Genomic DNA, 17075 nt, shown 5'->3' on the forward strand with positions numbered 1-17075 from the left:
ATAGGACAGCGTTCCTCTCTCTCACTGACTCTCTGTGCAATGAAGTTGTGGGTTCCAGAACTGGAAGAGCATGAAGAAATCATATAAAATGGCCAAAGAGACCTTCCCCTACTCAGCTGCCACCCTAAGATCCCTACAGGAGCAGCGAGAACAGCTGGAGGATGCGGAACGAAGAAGGGCAGTAAGAAGTCAATGTCTCACCCGGAGATTCCTCCCTGACAGCCGGCCTTCATTCCCAGCTGCCAACCGAAGACGCCAATATTGCCGGGATACTGCCATTCATAATGCCCTCTACACAGGAGATTTGGATAGGATTAAGGGGATATTCAAAGAAGATGGTTCAGCAGAAGTGTTAGTGGAGACAGTCAGTGAGGAGCTCCAGTGGTCTCCGGAAATGGGTGAGAGTCTATGGAATGTTTTGTTCTGCATTGGATAGGAAGGGTTAAATACTCTGAGCAGATGTCATCATGACCAGAAACAAACACCAACTGCAAGGACACTGGAAGATATCCAGACACTGAGCTGGAGGCAACAATACTGATGGATAGATAGATAGATAGATAGATAGATAGATAGATAGATAGACGCATATTTGATTAAAAACCAGTCCCATTCATCTGAATTGGATTGCTTAGGTGGCAAGTACAGGTTTCTACAAGAAACCTGCCATGTGTGAATTCACACTTAGATCGAGGAGTGTATATAGCAACTGAGCATCCAACCAAATTACTAAGTTGTGCAGGGCCATAAGGCTGTGTTTAGACTGATGTTATTTTACTAAAGAACTGCATGTAGTTTAATGGCAGTACTGAGTAGCACATGTTACATTTCACCTGTATGGTAAAGGCCATTACATTACAAACTGACATAGAAATGTGCTTTAGGCTAAAGCCCCACGTTGTACAATGCAGTTAAAAAGTTGGTACAAGTGTTTTCTTTCTGCAAAGTGTGAATGGGATTAAACAGAATCTCATTCACTTTGCTGGAACTATAAAATGTAACATTATTTTCTTCTGCTTCTCCACACTGTGGGTGGGATTGTCCAAGATTTACTCCAAATCCTGGAAACCCCTTTAAGTTAAAAAAAAAACAAAAAACATTGAACAAAACAGTCATTAGATATCCACAGACTTTTACTGTGCCCTATGTACTGCCTTATGCCTCCAATTTCATATGAGGTTCATAGATCTCACCACATGGAACTGTGATTCTCAATTTAGGGCTCTCCAGAGTTTGCACAACTAGAGCTTCCACAACGCCATTGGGAGCTGAAACCACAAATGTAGGAACACTGATAGAGTAAGGGCCCCTTCACACGGCTGATACGCTGGCTGCTTTAGAACGTGTAAACGTTCTGTAGCAGCGGCGTCTAAAGCAGTTCCCATTGTTTTCTATGGGAGCCGGCATACGTGCACTCCCCATAGAAATGAATGGAAAAAGCAGCCCATTCATTTCTATGGCGAGCGCGCGTCTGCCGGCTCCCATAGAAAACAATGCGATCTGCTTTAGGGTGCATTCACACAGTGTAACGTGCCGCGTGATGTGGCACGTGTACGCCGCGTGACCCTTTGCGTGCTGTACACGCTCCCATTCATTTCAATGGGAGCAGGGATCGTATGCGCCGCGCTAGTTTGCGGCCGTGAATAAATGCACCCTTAGACGCCGCTGCTACGGAATGTTTACACGTTCTAAAGCAGCCAGCGTATCAGCCATGTGAAGGGGCCCTAATACAGAGCCAAAAAGACTTCATGTGCCTCCATATAGCTCTGGCATAGACATAATGACAATTTTTAATATTAGCACCATTTATAACTATATATCAACAAGTGATGACAAATCTGAGATTAAGCACTCAAGACCTAAACACATATAGGATTTGGCTGTAACATGGCTGATGACCATGGGCAAAACATTGAGTCAGGCTGCTTTTACTTCTACTGCTGTGGAGTCAAGAAAACATACGACAAAAACATTATAGTATGAGGCAATAGAAGTTGTGAAATGAGACTTGTGCCACAGATCAATGAGGCAGGGGTGTGCCAAAAAACATTCTTCTCTGAGTAGGGCATAGACTGTATAACATCCCATTAAAGTTAAGTAAGCAGATGAGGCTGGTTTTACACGGCACGGTTTTAGGTGCTTTTTTTTTTAATTGCAGTAATAAGTAGCTCTTGTCACCTGTAGGCTATTAGCCATCAAATGGAGACCTCTGGTGTACTGGCAAAGTGCAAATGTGCGACACATAACTGTATTAAAGGGAAACTGTCACTGGGTGATTTGGGACATTAAAGGGGTTGTCCCATCTCAAATATCCTATCTATACTGGTATCTTATGTAAATTGAAGACTTTTCCTAAATATTGCTTTAGAAATGCTGCTTTGTTTGCCTGCTATGTGACCTTATTCGTCCCATTGTTTACACAGAGCTGCTATAACCACGGACCTATAAGACAAGTGACGTCACTCTCTCACTGCTCTTGCTGTCAGGACAATCAGCTAATTGCAGTTTGCTGATAAAGCCCAGTCTGTTATCTCTTTAAGTAAACACACAGATAACACTGAGTCCATTCTGTACAAGCATCTGCATATTATCTGATTTGCAGAAGTACTGTGATTCTTTTCAAGCCCTTTCAGCAAGAGGGAGGGGGGGGGAGAGAAATACAGGAAGTGAGAAGAAGAGACTGCAGGCAAACTGTTGAAACACTGAGATGGGAAAACCCCTTTAAATCACCCACAGGTCTTTATGGACCAGAGGTTTAGTGTCAAATCACCCTGTTGTAAATGCATCTATACCCATAATGAAAATAAAAAACACCTTTACATTCGCCCCTTCTTCTGTAGAGATGAGCAAGTACTATTCGAAACTCCTGTTTAAAATAGCACGCACCCATAGGAATGAATGGACGCAGCCGGCACACAAAGTCTGCATGCCAGCCGCTTCCATTCATTGCTGTAGGTGCGTGCTATTCCAAACGGCCATTTCGAATAGTACTCGCTCATCTCTATTCTTCTGTACTCCCCACACCAGTGCAGTTCTTCAGTAATGCCAGAGGAGTACACCTCGGCTTTAGTGGGACCTCAGGCGCATGTTTAGTGAAGCTGGGGTGTACACCTCCAGCTTCACTGAAGTGAACAGTGCATGCGCTGGGAGCACCAGAGATGAGTCCCATGAGATTCATTAGACTCATCTCTAGGTAAGTATAAAGGTTTGGTTTTTAAATGCAGGCAAGGAGGGTATTAAAGGAGTTGTCTGGAATAAAATGATACTTCTATTCTAAACTAAACATAAGATTTTCCAGTGACATTCCGTTTTCCAGTTTCCAGAAACAGAACATTACCTATACTAACCCCACCGCCCACCCCATCATACTTACTTGTCCTCCTGTCCAGATCTTCTGGATACGGGTTGTCCAGGATGAGAATAGCTTCTTTCTTTCATAAGAATACCACACCTGTCTATCTATATATACATATATATTTGTAACATGAGTTTCTACTCCTGTACAAGTCCTTCAAGAATGATCGGCAGTACCTAATGCTATAGACTTGTGATCCTATGGTAGAAATGCAAGGAGGCCATATTGTGTGACTATAATATGACCACATAACCTACAAGCTGTTTTATTGTCCTTCCTCCATATAATATTGATATTTGCTTACTCTCTTCACAGGGCTCTTTTCATTGACCCCGAAGAGGTCACACACCAGTCCACTGCGCATCACTGCCAGTCGGGGGTATTCTGAATGTGTGCGCCATTTGATATTCCGTGGAGCAAACCCCAACTCTCTAGCGGGTGGACGTGGTGCTCTTCATGATTCCTGCGAGTGTCACCAAACCGAGTGTACGCAACTGTTACTGAGTCGGGGAGCCGACCCCAATCTACAGAGTGAAGACGGCCAAGCACCTCTCCATCTGTGTACCACCAAGGAAACACTGGAGTAGGTATCCAATATAGGATGATGAAGCATGAATGACAATTGTAATTTATCATGGACCATAGCATTACTAGAGCATCCATGTTTGTGGAGACATTATAGTCAATTTGGTGCAATACTTGTTTGGGTATTATCTACTCATATATGATCATTATTGATAGACATCATTGGACTTATATGTGGTCCGTTGGACTAGTAGTATTCTAAAGGCTTATCTGTTCTTAGTGGATCCACGAGGCATGGAAAAAGAACTGAGACATGCTCTAGTTTGGTCTGTTCTGCAGACCGCAGACACCCAATATGGCCTATGGATCCAGAAACATAGAAAAATATGCAAATTATCAAAAAAGTTCATCCATTTATCACAGACATGAAAAATGGAATAACTACAGAAATTGAAAATAAACTAAAAGTTGACATGTGAATAAGCCCTTAGGCCAAGGCCCCACGTTGCGGAAACGCAGCATTTTTGTTGCAGATTTTGTTGCAGTTTTTTGAGCCAAAGCCAAGAATGGCTACAAGAGGAATAGGAAATATATAGGAAGCTTCTTATACTTCTACCTTTGGTCAATCTACTCCTGATTCCTGAAAAGTGGCTGATATGATAGTGAATGTGCTGCATCTGATGGCTGCCCACATGGCTCACCTGCTTTGAGAATAGGCGCGAGGGTGGCATAAAAACATCACTTGCAGCTATTTTAGTTGCAAGGTGTCCAGTTTGGTACGATGCCATATTCTATCAGATGCAGTGTTATGGAGTTATTCTCCCTTAGAAGCAATGTATAAGGTACTATAAATATGTACATGTAATATACATGTACCTGCTAAATGCTATTCTACATGTTTCATTTCAGGTGTGCAAAATTACTCTTGGACTACGGTGCTCTTGTCAGCCTTCCCTGCCATTATACCCGTGCTACCCCACTACATGTGGCTGCTGTACGAGGCCTGGAAGAACATGTGGCATTGTACCTAAAGCTTGGTGCTGACCCATGTGCCCGCAATCGGGAGGGTGAAACACCCCTCAATGCAGCGTGCGCTGCTTGTGATTCCCCTCAACACTTTGCTCGTTATTTGAGGGTGGCAGAAATGCTCCTGAAAGCTGGGGGTGATTCTGGGATGCCAGGGAAGAAGGGCCATGGACCCCTCCACAATGCCAGTTCCAATTGCCATCTTAGGCTGGTGCAGATGCTTTTGGCTCATGGGGCATCTGTTAAAGTGACAAATAGTGCTGGGTACACTCCCCTGGACTGTGCTTTGCAGGTGTGCACAGATTATCCTGAATGCCAGCCCCATCAGTTGGTACAGACTCTACTCAACCATGGTGCGGCATCTCCTAACGTTAAGGTGAGTGTAGGCCGTCTTTTCCAACTTCATCTATTCACTTATTGTAGGTCCCTTAATAAAATTATTTACATTTAGTCTATGAAAAACCACAGATTGGGATACTGTAAAGAACAATGAAAAATGCGTCAGTTTTGCCCATCTGTACATGTATTTTGGACATGCTAAATTCAATGTCAGGAGGGTCTGTGGTCTTGCCATAACTCTTGAACCAATTTGTCACCCCTTTGTATGCTAACCATGCCTAGTCCTTGAAGTCCTATATCTTTGGCATATATTCCCTTTCACCCATGAACTGAATACATTTTACCTGGTATTTTTGACTCCATTGGTTATTACTGTCTACCATCTTCAAGGTGAGAGTGGTGGTGGCACAAAATCCATATATACCACTAGTACCTGGTAGGACAATGCCAGTCATACCAGAGTTTGGCGATTTCTTCCCTATTACTAGTCATTGGCAGAAATATGAGAAATTTGCTGTAATTTCTAATAAAAGGATGAATGAACATCAGACCTTATCTGCAAATAAACATATAGACGTGTAAATCTCGGATCTATTCTGTGCCCACAGATGTGGCGATGCTGTGCTGCTTCACCTTTGGCTTTTGAGATTCTTCTCAACTCATATGACCGAATTCCTCCAGGAAATTTTTGGGTAGAAGCCGTGCCCACTGAAATATGGGAGGTAAGGAAGACATGTTTTACTTACATTTTGCTAACATGGCAGGTGCCAGGGTGCCAACTGCTGAAAGTCTAATGTAGTCATTACATAAATTATACTGAGCAAAACAGCAGTGGCAGCATAAAAGTGACGTGCCATTTTATCTCCTGAGCTTACCATGCTCTCACTTGTGGTCATATGATCGGCCTACTGTAATTGAACATTCTTGTTTGCTGCAAAATCCCTCCTGATCTTATCCTGCTCACGCAGCTGCAGGGTCTTCTAGGCAGAAAGTGTCTGGCATATAGAGCCTTCCAAACTGGTTGCGACCTGCTTTCTCAGACAAAGTTTAAGGCCCGGTTCACATCTGCACATGGGTTTCCGTTTGGGAAGTCCGCTTGGGGACCCCCCAAATGGAAACCTAATCTGCATAAAAAAAGCGGTTATTAAAGGAAACCCGCGGACCCCATAGACTATAATGAGATCCGTGCGGTGTCCGCACAAAAAATGTGGAGAGAAAAGTGCTGCTTGCTGGACTTTTTTCTTCACATTTTTCATATGGAGGAGGGAACGAAATGACCCGAACGCAGATGTGAACCGGGCCTGAGAACTATGGCCACATAATGGGGTGGGGAGGATTTTCTCTGCTTGCTGTACCTGAATTCTAGAAATAGCTCGATTTTGGTTAGACCATTTTTAAAGAATAGTTTGACAAGGGACATGGCTTAATTTATAACAATGTACAACCCAATCTTGCCAAAATTCTGGCACTAAGTAAGCCGGTGGTATAAACCCTAGACTGGACAACCTAAAATACACCAGACTTATCATTCAGCATCAAACACTGGGAGGGTCCATTCACATGGAGGAATTTGGCGCGGATTCTAGCACGGAATCCGCGTCAGAATCCGCGCTCAAAAAAACCCTCCCATTGACTTCAATGGGTTCCGTTTTTCCAATTCATGTTATATCCCAGAATTAAGTGCTGAACAACACATCTTTTCTGTTTGCAGGAACATCTCACCTTTTATGAGTCAGTTTTGCAAGTCACAAATCAACCTCGTCGTCTTCAGCACCTCGCCCGTTGCACACTGAGGAAGCTACATAACGGGCAGTGCAATAAAGCAATTCCAGGCCTGAAACTACCAGCTGCACTCACTGCGTACCTCCTGCTGCATCCAGAAGGCCTCCTCCACTAAACTTTGTCAATTAGGTGCATTTTTACAGGGAACTATCCACAAGGGGACGCTGTAATGTTCAAAAGTGCAACTATTACTGCAACATCTTAAGGATAGAAGCGAAAAAAAAAAACCTATTGGTGAATGGGTTATCTTTTCCCATCCCCATCGCTTTCTTTTATAGGAAAAGGTAGGTTAATGGTAACGTGTTATCTCATATGGGTTATGGATTTAGAAATTGTTACTGGGTTGTGGCACTGCTTACTTTACCTTTACTCTGATGGAGTGTTATGGAACATTATTATGGAACGATGGCCGTGTCTTATTAGAGACTCAGGTTGTCTCCCACATACTTTACATTGCAGGGATTTATGTTCAGATTAACTGATGCAAGAAGGTCCTACAAATACTGTCAAAATTTCGAGATAATTTTACGGGCACTATATGAACAAAAGTATTGGGGTGCCTACACGGGTTTTCTTTTATGACATCCCATTCTTTATCTATAGACATTAATATATGGAGATTGTTCCCCTTTGCAGCTAACACAGCTTCCATTTTTCTGGAAAGTCTTTCTATAGCATTTTGGAGTGTGTCTATGGGGATATTTGCCATTTATCCAGAAGAGCATTTGCAAGGTAAGAAGACACTGATGTTGGCCAAGAGGACATGACTCACAATCTCTGTTCTAGTTCATCCCAAAGGGGTTTGAGGTCAGGGCTATGTGCGGGTCAGTCAAATTCACCCAACCATGCACATTGTGACAGTCTAAAGATACTTCAGATTTACCATCCAGGATTAGCTGCTGTGATAAATAGTACAGACCTTACATGACCGCGAATTGTGAAGTGTAAATGAGGCCTAGGAATGGTATCACAAAACTTTCCTCCATATACTGTACATCTTGTTATGTTCAACTAACACCATAAGTACGGGGACTGCAATCCAGGACTGTGGTCTGAAATGCTCACAGCAATGGACATGAAGCTATCAAGGATTTTGCATAGGTTATAATAATAATAATACATTTTATTTATATAGCGCCAACATATTCCGCAGCGCTGTACAATTTATAGGGTTCAGATACAGACATACATAACAAAGAACGTCATTTCACACAATGGGACTGAGGGCCCTGCTCAAAAGAGCTTACAATCTATGAGGTAGAGGGGGTGACACAAGAGGTAGTTATGATAAATGCTTTGCTTTGTAACATGTACATATCCTTATAAAAGAAGGCGGCAGATGCAACATGTTTAGATAAACTGCAGTGTGATGTGTACTGACACTATATAGAGATGCTGTCACCCATTACTTACAGCAGACTCATGTACAAGTCTAAGCAAAGTGATTGGACTTTCCCAAAAACTAAATGTTACAGGAGGCGTAAAAGGAAATATTGTTAAAACTAGGAATAGTTATGTGTAGCTTTTGTAATTGTAGAGAATGTACACACACAAAAAGGAATCCATTGAAGTCAATGGGAGGCTTTTTTTCGTGTGGACCCTAAAAGCCCACATACTAACTGTACGTTATCCAATTAGGATTGATGTTATGTGATTAACCGAAACCAAAAGGCAGTGGTTATGGTGTGGCGTATAAATCAGGGGAGTGGTTTGTAAAAAGGGGAGTGTCCTAAATAATCAGCGCCGAGGAAACATGTTCAATTAATGGTGATTGATTTAGGTTATAATTGCCAGCCCAAGTATCCGCCCTGACATCTCCAAAATCCAACTGAACTATAGGGTAAAGGACCTATGCACTCATGGTTATGTGACCATATTGTCACAGCAGGTCCTTGAGCCCTTGTAGTCACAGAAGCTGCACTGACAATGCAGGGCTGGCATCATTAGTGAAGCAGATGCTGTGAGACAGCTGCCGGACCACTGGAAATTGGCCAGTATGGCAGACTACCAGGTCCAGCTTTGCTGCAGAGTGGCACTACTGGATACAAAATCAGCACATAGACATTTATGGCCACATCCAATTATTTCTTTCCATCCTCACAACACAACTTGCATTGACATTAGGGGAATTCTGATTGCTACAAATTAATTAAAGGATAGGGGATAAGTTGAATGGTGAGATCCCACTGCTGGGACCTCCACTGATCACAAGAAGTAGGGTCTCATAGGCCCCTTATGAATGGAGCGTCAGTAATATAAGACTGAATGGTCCTGTGTATCTGCAATCTGTTGCTTCATTCATATGGAGCACATGGGATCTTCCATCCTTTGATCAGAGGGGTTCCCTAGATAGGGGATAACCAGTAATGACCAGAATACCCCTTTAACATGTGACAAAAGCTCCTATAAAGTTACATAAAAAGATACAAAACACAAATATTCTTCAGTTCTATTTATTGTTTAAAACATTGAGCAGCATAAAAGTTATCTTTTAATATTAAAACAAACTTTTTTTTTAACTTAACATAGAAAAGATAAAACCAAACATCGTCTCACATCAAGATAATTCTGGGACAAATCCTCTCTCAGCCTGCAAAGTAAAGCTGGACATTGAGGGTGAAAGATATACAGCACCACTCTTATCCATAAGAATTGTCTGGTATTGCAACTCAGTAAATGGGAGCTGTAATACCAGGTACCTCCTACAGATAAGAGTGGCGCTGTTTGAAGAAAATAAACGACAGCTCCATATGTAAGATGATTATGAAGCAGAGTCCTCAGTGTGAATGTCCTGCACCCAATATTTGTAGGAACATTATTATGTAAGAGAATACCATACTGCCCAAAGACGAATGATTAATAAAAGCAAGATATGATTGGTCGGTGAATAAAGAACACTTACCCCTAAGGTAAAAATCTCTAAATATAAGCCCTTATTGTCCTTGAGTCTAAGGAAGCCAAGTGATACCCTGTAGGTCAGCATGAGGGATGCAACAGGGAGAGATGTGTGAATCAATTCCCCTGATCTGTCCATATAGAATGTGCAAACTGACTGATTGATGTAAGTTACTTATAATCCTGAGCGATCTGAGAAAACTGATCAAAGTCCTTAGAGGGCTATTCCAACTGTGAACATGTATCGCCTATGCTCAAGATGGATACTAAAGATTACAATTGTGGGGGTTCAACCACCAAGACTCCCCAGTCTCTACACAGCACATCTGCATTGACTAGTAGATATATGCTGCCCTCTAAAGTCAACAGGAGGTATAGAAAGAGCGGAGTTACTACCACAGTGGGGTTCCTCATTTTAAGAGATAAATGACAACAGCTGGAATAGCTCTGTAAAAAATTAGGAAACAGTGCCACACTTGTCCACAGGTTGTATGCAGTACTGCAGCATTACCCAATTCACTTCAAAAAAGCTGAGTAGCAATACCACACATAACCTGTAGAAAAGTATGAAGCTACTTCTGCAAGAAAGCAGCCATGTTTTTCTAATCCTGTTCAACCTTTCATGGCAGCCATATTCATTGTCAGTCACAAGTAATAAATGGCTGATTTGTGAGATCTGACAGATAGGGTCGATGACTCAAGGACTTGGATTCTGTGCAATTTATGCACACTGTAGTGTCGATACTTGGCAAGCTTATTGGTTTTTATATGTAACATGAATAATACAAAGCTATTAATAACAACTGTACAATAAAGGGTCAATAAAATCCTCCCCACTTGTTATTTCCGGCACTTTTTCAGTGGTCCAAGATATAGACAACATTACGGTATTAAGTAGCAGTAGTGTGGAAATGGCCTGAATATCCCTGAGATTATCAAGGAAAGAGGAAGAAAACACAGGACACCCTCACGATAAGTGGTAACAGAACTCCTCAATATTAGCTATTTAAGCACCTGTCCAGATGGTCGTTGATTTTGGCTTCTAGAACCTTTACCCCACAAACAGGGCAGTTCACCATCTTACCCTGACTGTTCTGGTTGGCTGTGGGGTTAGCTGATGAAGAACTATCTATAACTATGACTGGTTCTTCCCTAAAGGAGTTGCCTCCTGGGATATTGTCCTTCAGGGTTTTGGTGTCCAGCCGTGGTCTTTTTGGAGGTCGGTCTTGACTTTCATCATGACTAGATCCCTGTGAGGTAGATGGTGCACCTTGAGAGGAGGTGGGTACTGTAAATGAGAGCCGCTTCTGGGTAAAGCCAACAAGAGGACCAAGATTTGATCCTGATGGTTTAGGCATGTTTTTGCCATTTACAGGCAGTCTTATTGGGGATCCATCGATGTTCTTGTATGCTTTGGTGTTTGCCACAGAAACTTTGGGCAGTTTGGATCTTGGGTTGATGCCCTTGTTGGTAATGGAGGACAAGGCACTGATGGTATGAGCTGGCTTTATATGAGAGTTTGAGAAGGCTTTACTGGAGGATGGAGGGACATTATGGACCTTCATCAGGACAGATACTTGACTGGACTCGCCAAGCCTGTGACCGGTGCCACTAAATGGGAAAAACGAACGTATGTCGCCTCCATTTGGTTTTCCTGGAGAAAGGAAAATATTATGCTACATGACATATATAATAAGTACATTCATCAAAAGACCAAGATCCACCCTTACTGATACACCACCATGACATGGCCACCTCAAATCAAAAATATATTAAACACATATGCCTTAAGGCCTTGCTTAGGCGTCACATGTGGTGAGATTACATCAAAAGCTATAGAATCTTTCCAAAATGTGAGACAGTTGTTAGAGAAAGGTCTAGGAGAGCCTGCAGACAATGCACTACATTGTTGTATGTATGTCACAGTCAGTATGTAAACTCCAACCCACTGCAGGGAGAAGCAGAGATCACTGCATGGCAATAGCCAGACATCGTCTACTGGCACAGCAAAATACTTGTGGCTATGGAGATATGTGCTGGTCATATAGCATAGTCCTGGACTGTTGCTATGCAAAAGCCCAGAAATATTCTGCCTCATTCACACATTTAAAGGGAGTCGACCATCAGAACTCAGCATATCAACCCAGCCTGCAGATAGATAGGAGAAAACACTGCTTGATTCAGATGACCCTAAACTACCTGTCAGGCTGGATTGATATGGTGGGTTCTGGAAACAAAGTCCCTTTAAAGAGGACTTTTTATGTCCTCAAGTATATGTGGCTTTATATACCGCTAAAAAGCGGATAGTGCGCATTTCAGCACATTGTCGGCTTTCCCGCTATGTGTCCCAGGGCTGGAGATACTGGTGCTTTCCTGACACTCTATTGTCATCTCTGGGCTGTGAGGCAAGCATCCCCCTTACAATACTCTAAAATAGCCTTGTACTGTGAGACGGGGTGTTCCTTACTACCCAGTGATGGCGCTGAACTCTGGGGGACACCTTCCCCAGTATAAGACTATGGAAGAGTATAGTCAGGAGGGATGTATTCCTCACAGCCCAGAGATGACACTAGATTGTCAGGAGCACCCATCTGACAGTGGGGAGAGATTGGTGCTGAAATTAACGGCACCAATATCTCCAGCCCATACCAGGACAGCCGACGGTGCACTTGAATTCAGCAAACTGTCGGTTTTCTAACGGTATATAAAGTTGCATATGCATGAAGATATGAAAGATCCTATTTAAATCAGAATGAGAAGAGGAGAAATTAAAAGGAAAAGGGAGTGTAAATTTAGTGGTGTGTTAGGCCACTTGGATAGGAAAGGACAGTAAAAAAAAAAAAAAAAAAAAAGGATGACGCAAGACTAAAGGGAGCAAGTACTCATTTTTGCTTTTATGATGTACTAGCTGGTACCCGCGACTTCGTCTGCGGTGATTGTAGCAGTGTGTATATACAGGCGCGGATAAGGTTTTCGTACTGTGTATAAGGTATGGGATATGTAATGTAACTGTGTATCTTGTTGTTGCTGTAATTCACATTAACCCCTGTGTAAGAGTTACTGATAGAGATGAGCGAGTACTGTGGGGATCAGCCGATCCGAACAGCACGCTCGCATAGAAATGAATGGACGTAGCCGGCACGCGGGGGGTTAAGCGCGCTGGCTACGTCCAAGCGGAAGTACCAGGTGCATCCATTCATTTCTATGGAGCGTGCTGTTCAGATTGGCTGATCCCAACAGTACTCGCTCATCTCTAGTTACTGATATGTGAGAGACTTGGAGGTAATAATTAAGTATCTTCATTACTGAGGTCTTTTATTAGTACCTCCATATGTCTCACATATTAGTAACCTTTATATGGGGCACACAGGGGTTAATATGAGGGACATGATGGGGTTTATTCCTATTAATGTGAGGTACATGGAGTTACTAACACTAAACTAATAACCCCATGCCTGACATTAATGAGAATAGGAAGTAAAGGAAGGGAGCTGTGTGTTTCTTACTTTCAGTTTGCTAGCAGCTTCGGCAGGAGCTATCACTATAGCAGGCAGAGACTTGAGCGACTAAGCTCCACCCCCTGGGTTTCCTGCACATCTCTCAAAGGGGAGTGTCCTTATGCCTCAGCTCTAGCAGAGACTTCATTTAACTCTTGCAGGTCCTGTGCTGCTGGCGTGCCAGTGAAATATGGCAGGAGTGCCACTCTTGGCATGTGTGCCAGGGGTTGCTGACCTCTGCTGTAGGGGGTAATATGAATTTTGTGGCTTGCTATGGTCCAAAGTGTGTGAGATTGCAGAGATAGTGATGTGAGTTTGGGATTTGTGGGGGTCCTGGGAAAAACGTATGTGCGCTATTGTGACGAAAAGTAGCCTATTGCGCAATCGAGTGTAGGGACTATGTTTGTGGAAAATTTCAGCCAAATCGGGGTCCAAAGTGTGTGAGATTGCAGAGATAGTGATGTGAGTTTGGGGTTTGTGGGGGTCCTGGGAAAAACGTATGTGCGCTATTGTGACGAAAAGTAGCCTATTGCACAATGGGGTGTATTAACTATGTTTGTGGAAAATTTCAGCCAAATCGGTCAAGCGGGTTTTGCGTGATTGACTAACAAACATCCGAACACACAAACCCACAAACATCCAAACTCACAAACTTTCACATTTATAATATTAATAGGATGCTGCAATACCTTTTATTTGTGGGATATTACTAGTCAGCACTTCAGAAGAATCCTCCGTCTTCTTGTCTTTACCAGGTTTCTTCTCTGGCTCCTTCACTTTTATATATGTGCCTCCACATGACCTCTGATGGTCGGCCCACCATGGATCAAGCTTGGATGGAGCTCTGTTCATTGCACGCTTCACATAGCCATAATAAGGAGGCCTTTGCCGACAGGGTCCATTACATAACCACCAATGTTTTCTGTATTCTTCTACCTCATCATGAAAACTGTGAAATACCTGGTCACACAGAACAAATATAACATTTATATATGGTTAATGAGGTATGCTTAGCGCCATTGCTGTCCTAAACGTGCAAAACAAGAGAAATCACTAGGGGAGATGTCAAAAGATCCTAAATACCTATAGCCTATATACGACACCTACTAAATTAGCCAGAGTACCCCAGATGACAGCACCATCGGAAGGTTCCCAGTAACTGCACCAATCATAGTCAGTAAAATAAACAGTACCAGTTGAGTGCCACGCATACACAATAGTGGCAGCAGAGTGTAACGGTATAATCTGTGCTGGTATTGAGTATTAAAGTGATTAACAGGTACATCTATGGCAGTCTGGGGTGGTTAATGCTACTTCAGAAGACTGAGGACCAAAGGGAAACAGCTTTAACCATCACTTCCTTTTGTATACCCCGATTTCTTATCTATAATCCACCTTTCAGAGGGAGTACTGACATGCTTACCGATATTTTAGCACCAGTTAGGCCATTTATACGATTCATGTGTTTGTGGAACTCTGGCCCATGCCCATCATGGTCTTTATTATTGTCGGTAACAAATAGAAGGGCGTGAATCATCTCATGGAGCAGCGTCTGCGATGGAAAAGGAAGCCGGAAAAAAAAATCATCAACATTAGTGCCTTACTGATACATAACTCCCATTGTAAATAGAATTGTTCTATTCCCTTAGCACTAGTGGCTGGAATATTCTACGTTACTGGATAGTACACTGAAACTGAAGAAATTCTAAAGCCTCGTGCACACGACCGTATTTTTTTTATCCGCAATTGCGGATAAACGTACAGACCCATACATATCTATGGCCCCATACAAAGATCTGTCCAGGAAGTAGAAATGAGCTGAAAAATATAGAGTAGGTTTTATACTTGTGATTGTTATGAGTCAGTGAAAATCATGGATGACACATGGATGTGTATATTTGTTGTGGAAACCACAAGGAGGCAGATTCCAAATTGGAATCACCATAAACATATCCTAATATACCAGGAAAGTCCAGACCAGTAGAAAAAACTTTTAGGCTGAGGCCCCACACTGCAAAAAAGTTGATTTTTGTTGCAGGATTTGTTGTGTTTTTTCAAGCCAAACCCAGGTGTGGCTACCAAAAGAATGGGACCTATATAGGAAGTTGTTCTCCTTCTCCTTTCTACTCAATCCACACCTGTCTTTGGCTCAAAATAACCACAGCAAAAAAAGCAGCTTTTCAGCAATATGGGGCTTGGCCTTAAAGGGGTTTTCCAGCATACAAATCATGGGTGGTATAAAACCCAGGTTGTAAGTGAATATCACTACTGGCTGCCCCGTAAGTGCCGAGGCTTATCAGCAGTAACGACAACGGTACTCTATGTGACCACTGAAGCCGCAGAAGTCAAGTGAGCCTTAGCACTTCTGGCCCTGGAGGGAATAGTGAGACACGTCATTCGAAGGAAGGACCAGATGTCGGTAAGTAAGTTTTTTCTTCACCATTTTACATTACCTACTTTACCACGCATGCTGTAGTTCTATTCAAAGTCCATGCAACTAATAGGAACACTCACGTGGACACATATTTCACCGCCGCTCCATTAAGACTTTTTGTTACCACAGATATGTGGTGCGGAGGAACAGAAGATTTAGAACTCCAGGGATTAGTAAGTAAAGTAGTCACAGCATACACTTATCTATCCAGTCTGTAAGGAGATCCACTGATCCGAGTCAGTCTTGGCGGCAATTTGGCTACGTATGTTATTGTGTGGGTCCAGCGGATCACTATATCGCTAGATGTCAATCACAATGACTAGAAGATCTGTACACAGGACCTGATAACAGAGTACCATCAGGACACTTACTTCTACAAGATCTTTCCTGGGTCGGAGCATCAGGAGAGGTTTACTGAGCCGTATAGAGCATAAGCCTCCACGTCCTTCATAAGAACAGACTCCGGCACATCTGGAGAGAAGATACAGGACACGTTACACGTCACCACTTAGTCAGTGCAGTGTAATATGAAGAATAGGCAGGAACAGGTTAACAGGGGCTCCGGGAACTGATGTATAATCCCTGGAGTATAGGAAAAAGCGCCATGTCATCTACTATACAGAGACAGCTGCTATACACAGAGACATCTACTATACAAGGAGCCATCTAATATACAGAGAGACAACTACTATACAGTACACAGAGACATCTATTATACACAGAAACATCTACAGAGACATCTACAGCAAATCCGCGTCTACTATACACAGAGACATCTACTATACAGAGAGACATAGGGCTGCATTGCATTCAGGGAGATGTAGAGACTATAGATCTTACAGTGTCATCCTGTGACTCCACTTCACCTCCACCCCCATCAGCTTCCCCCAGAAGAACATCTCATTGAACTGTAGGAATAACTCATGGATATTAGGATTGGGGTCCAGCAGCTCCCAGGACGGGTCCACCACTGCCATAAGGGGGGGTTGGGCGGTGCTGCCATGACTGCTGGACGCCTTGTCCCTGGAGCCCTGATCCCGCCGCCTCTCCCCGGCCTCTTCCCGGTCATACTGCTCCTGCAGCTGTATAGCCAGAAGCAAATCCGCGTCCATTATTCATCCGCCATAACAAACTCCACAACGGCTTCAGCATTGATTGACGGGAGCCGCTCGCCCCGCCCTCTCTGGTCACATGACCCCGGGACAGCGCTTGATAACTTCCG

General features: G+C 43.1%; 2 protein-coding genes across 2 annotated transcripts; one reads left to right on the forward strand and one right to left on the reverse strand.

Moving 5' to 3' along the window:
* Positions 1-40: 40 nt before the first annotated feature.
* On the forward strand, positions 41-10765 carry ASB16 (ankyrin repeat and SOCS box containing 16). The gene is made up of 5 exons (XM_075278317.1): positions 41-398; positions 3671-3938; positions 4790-5282; positions 5854-5967; positions 6957-10765. Exons 1-5 carry the CDS (start codon positions 71-73, stop codon positions 7140-7142), a joined length of 1389 nt encoding a protein of 462 aa, XP_075134418.1. The 5' UTR covers positions 41-70; the 3' UTR covers positions 7143-10765.
* Positions 10744-17047, reverse strand: SPRTN (SprT-like N-terminal domain). The gene is made up of 5 exons (XM_075278314.1): positions 16694-17047; positions 16225-16324; positions 14843-14971; positions 14109-14379; positions 10744-11576 (listed from the first exon to the last, which is right to left on the reverse strand). The coding sequence occupies exons 1-5, from the start codon at positions 16963-16965 to the stop codon at positions 10921-10923; spliced, it is 1428 nt and encodes a 475-aa protein (XP_075134415.1). The 5' UTR covers positions 16966-17047; the 3' UTR covers positions 10744-10920.
* Between the last annotated feature and the right edge of the window lie 28 nt (positions 17048-17075).

Source organism: Leptodactylus fuscus, chromosome 6 (assembly GCF_031893055.1).
Source record: "Leptodactylus fuscus isolate aLepFus1 chromosome 6, aLepFus1.hap2, whole genome shotgun sequence".
NCBI classification, from domain to species: domain Eukaryota; kingdom Metazoa; phylum Chordata; class Amphibia; order Anura; family Leptodactylidae; genus Leptodactylus; species Leptodactylus fuscus.

Bases quoted from the DNA above. Each gene is read 5' to 3' on its own strand.
- ASB16 (XM_075278317.1), top strand. From the start codon at position 71: ATGAAGAAATCATATAAAATGGCCAAAGAGACCTTCCCCTACTCAGCT. The intron at 3,939-4,789 runs GTAGGTATCCAA...GTTTCATTTCAG, and splicing joins ACCACCAAGGAAACACTGGA to GTGTGCAAAATTACTCTTGG. The intron at 5,283-5,853 runs GTGAGTGTAGGC...CTGTGCCCACAG, and splicing joins CGGCATCTCCTAACGTTAAG to ATGTGGCGATGCTGTGCTGC.
- SPRTN (XM_075278314.1), bottom strand. From the start codon at position 16,965: ATGGACGCGGATTTGCTTCTGGCTATACAGCTGCAGGAGCAGTATGAC. The intron at 14,380-14,842 runs GTAAGCATGTCA...CTGTGTGACCAG, and splicing joins TAACTGGTGCTAAAATATCG to GTATTTCACAGTTTTCATGA. The intron at 11,577-14,108 runs GTATTGCAGCAT...TCCTTTCTCCAG, and splicing joins TAATATCCCACAAATAAAAG to GAAAACCAAATGGAGGCGAC.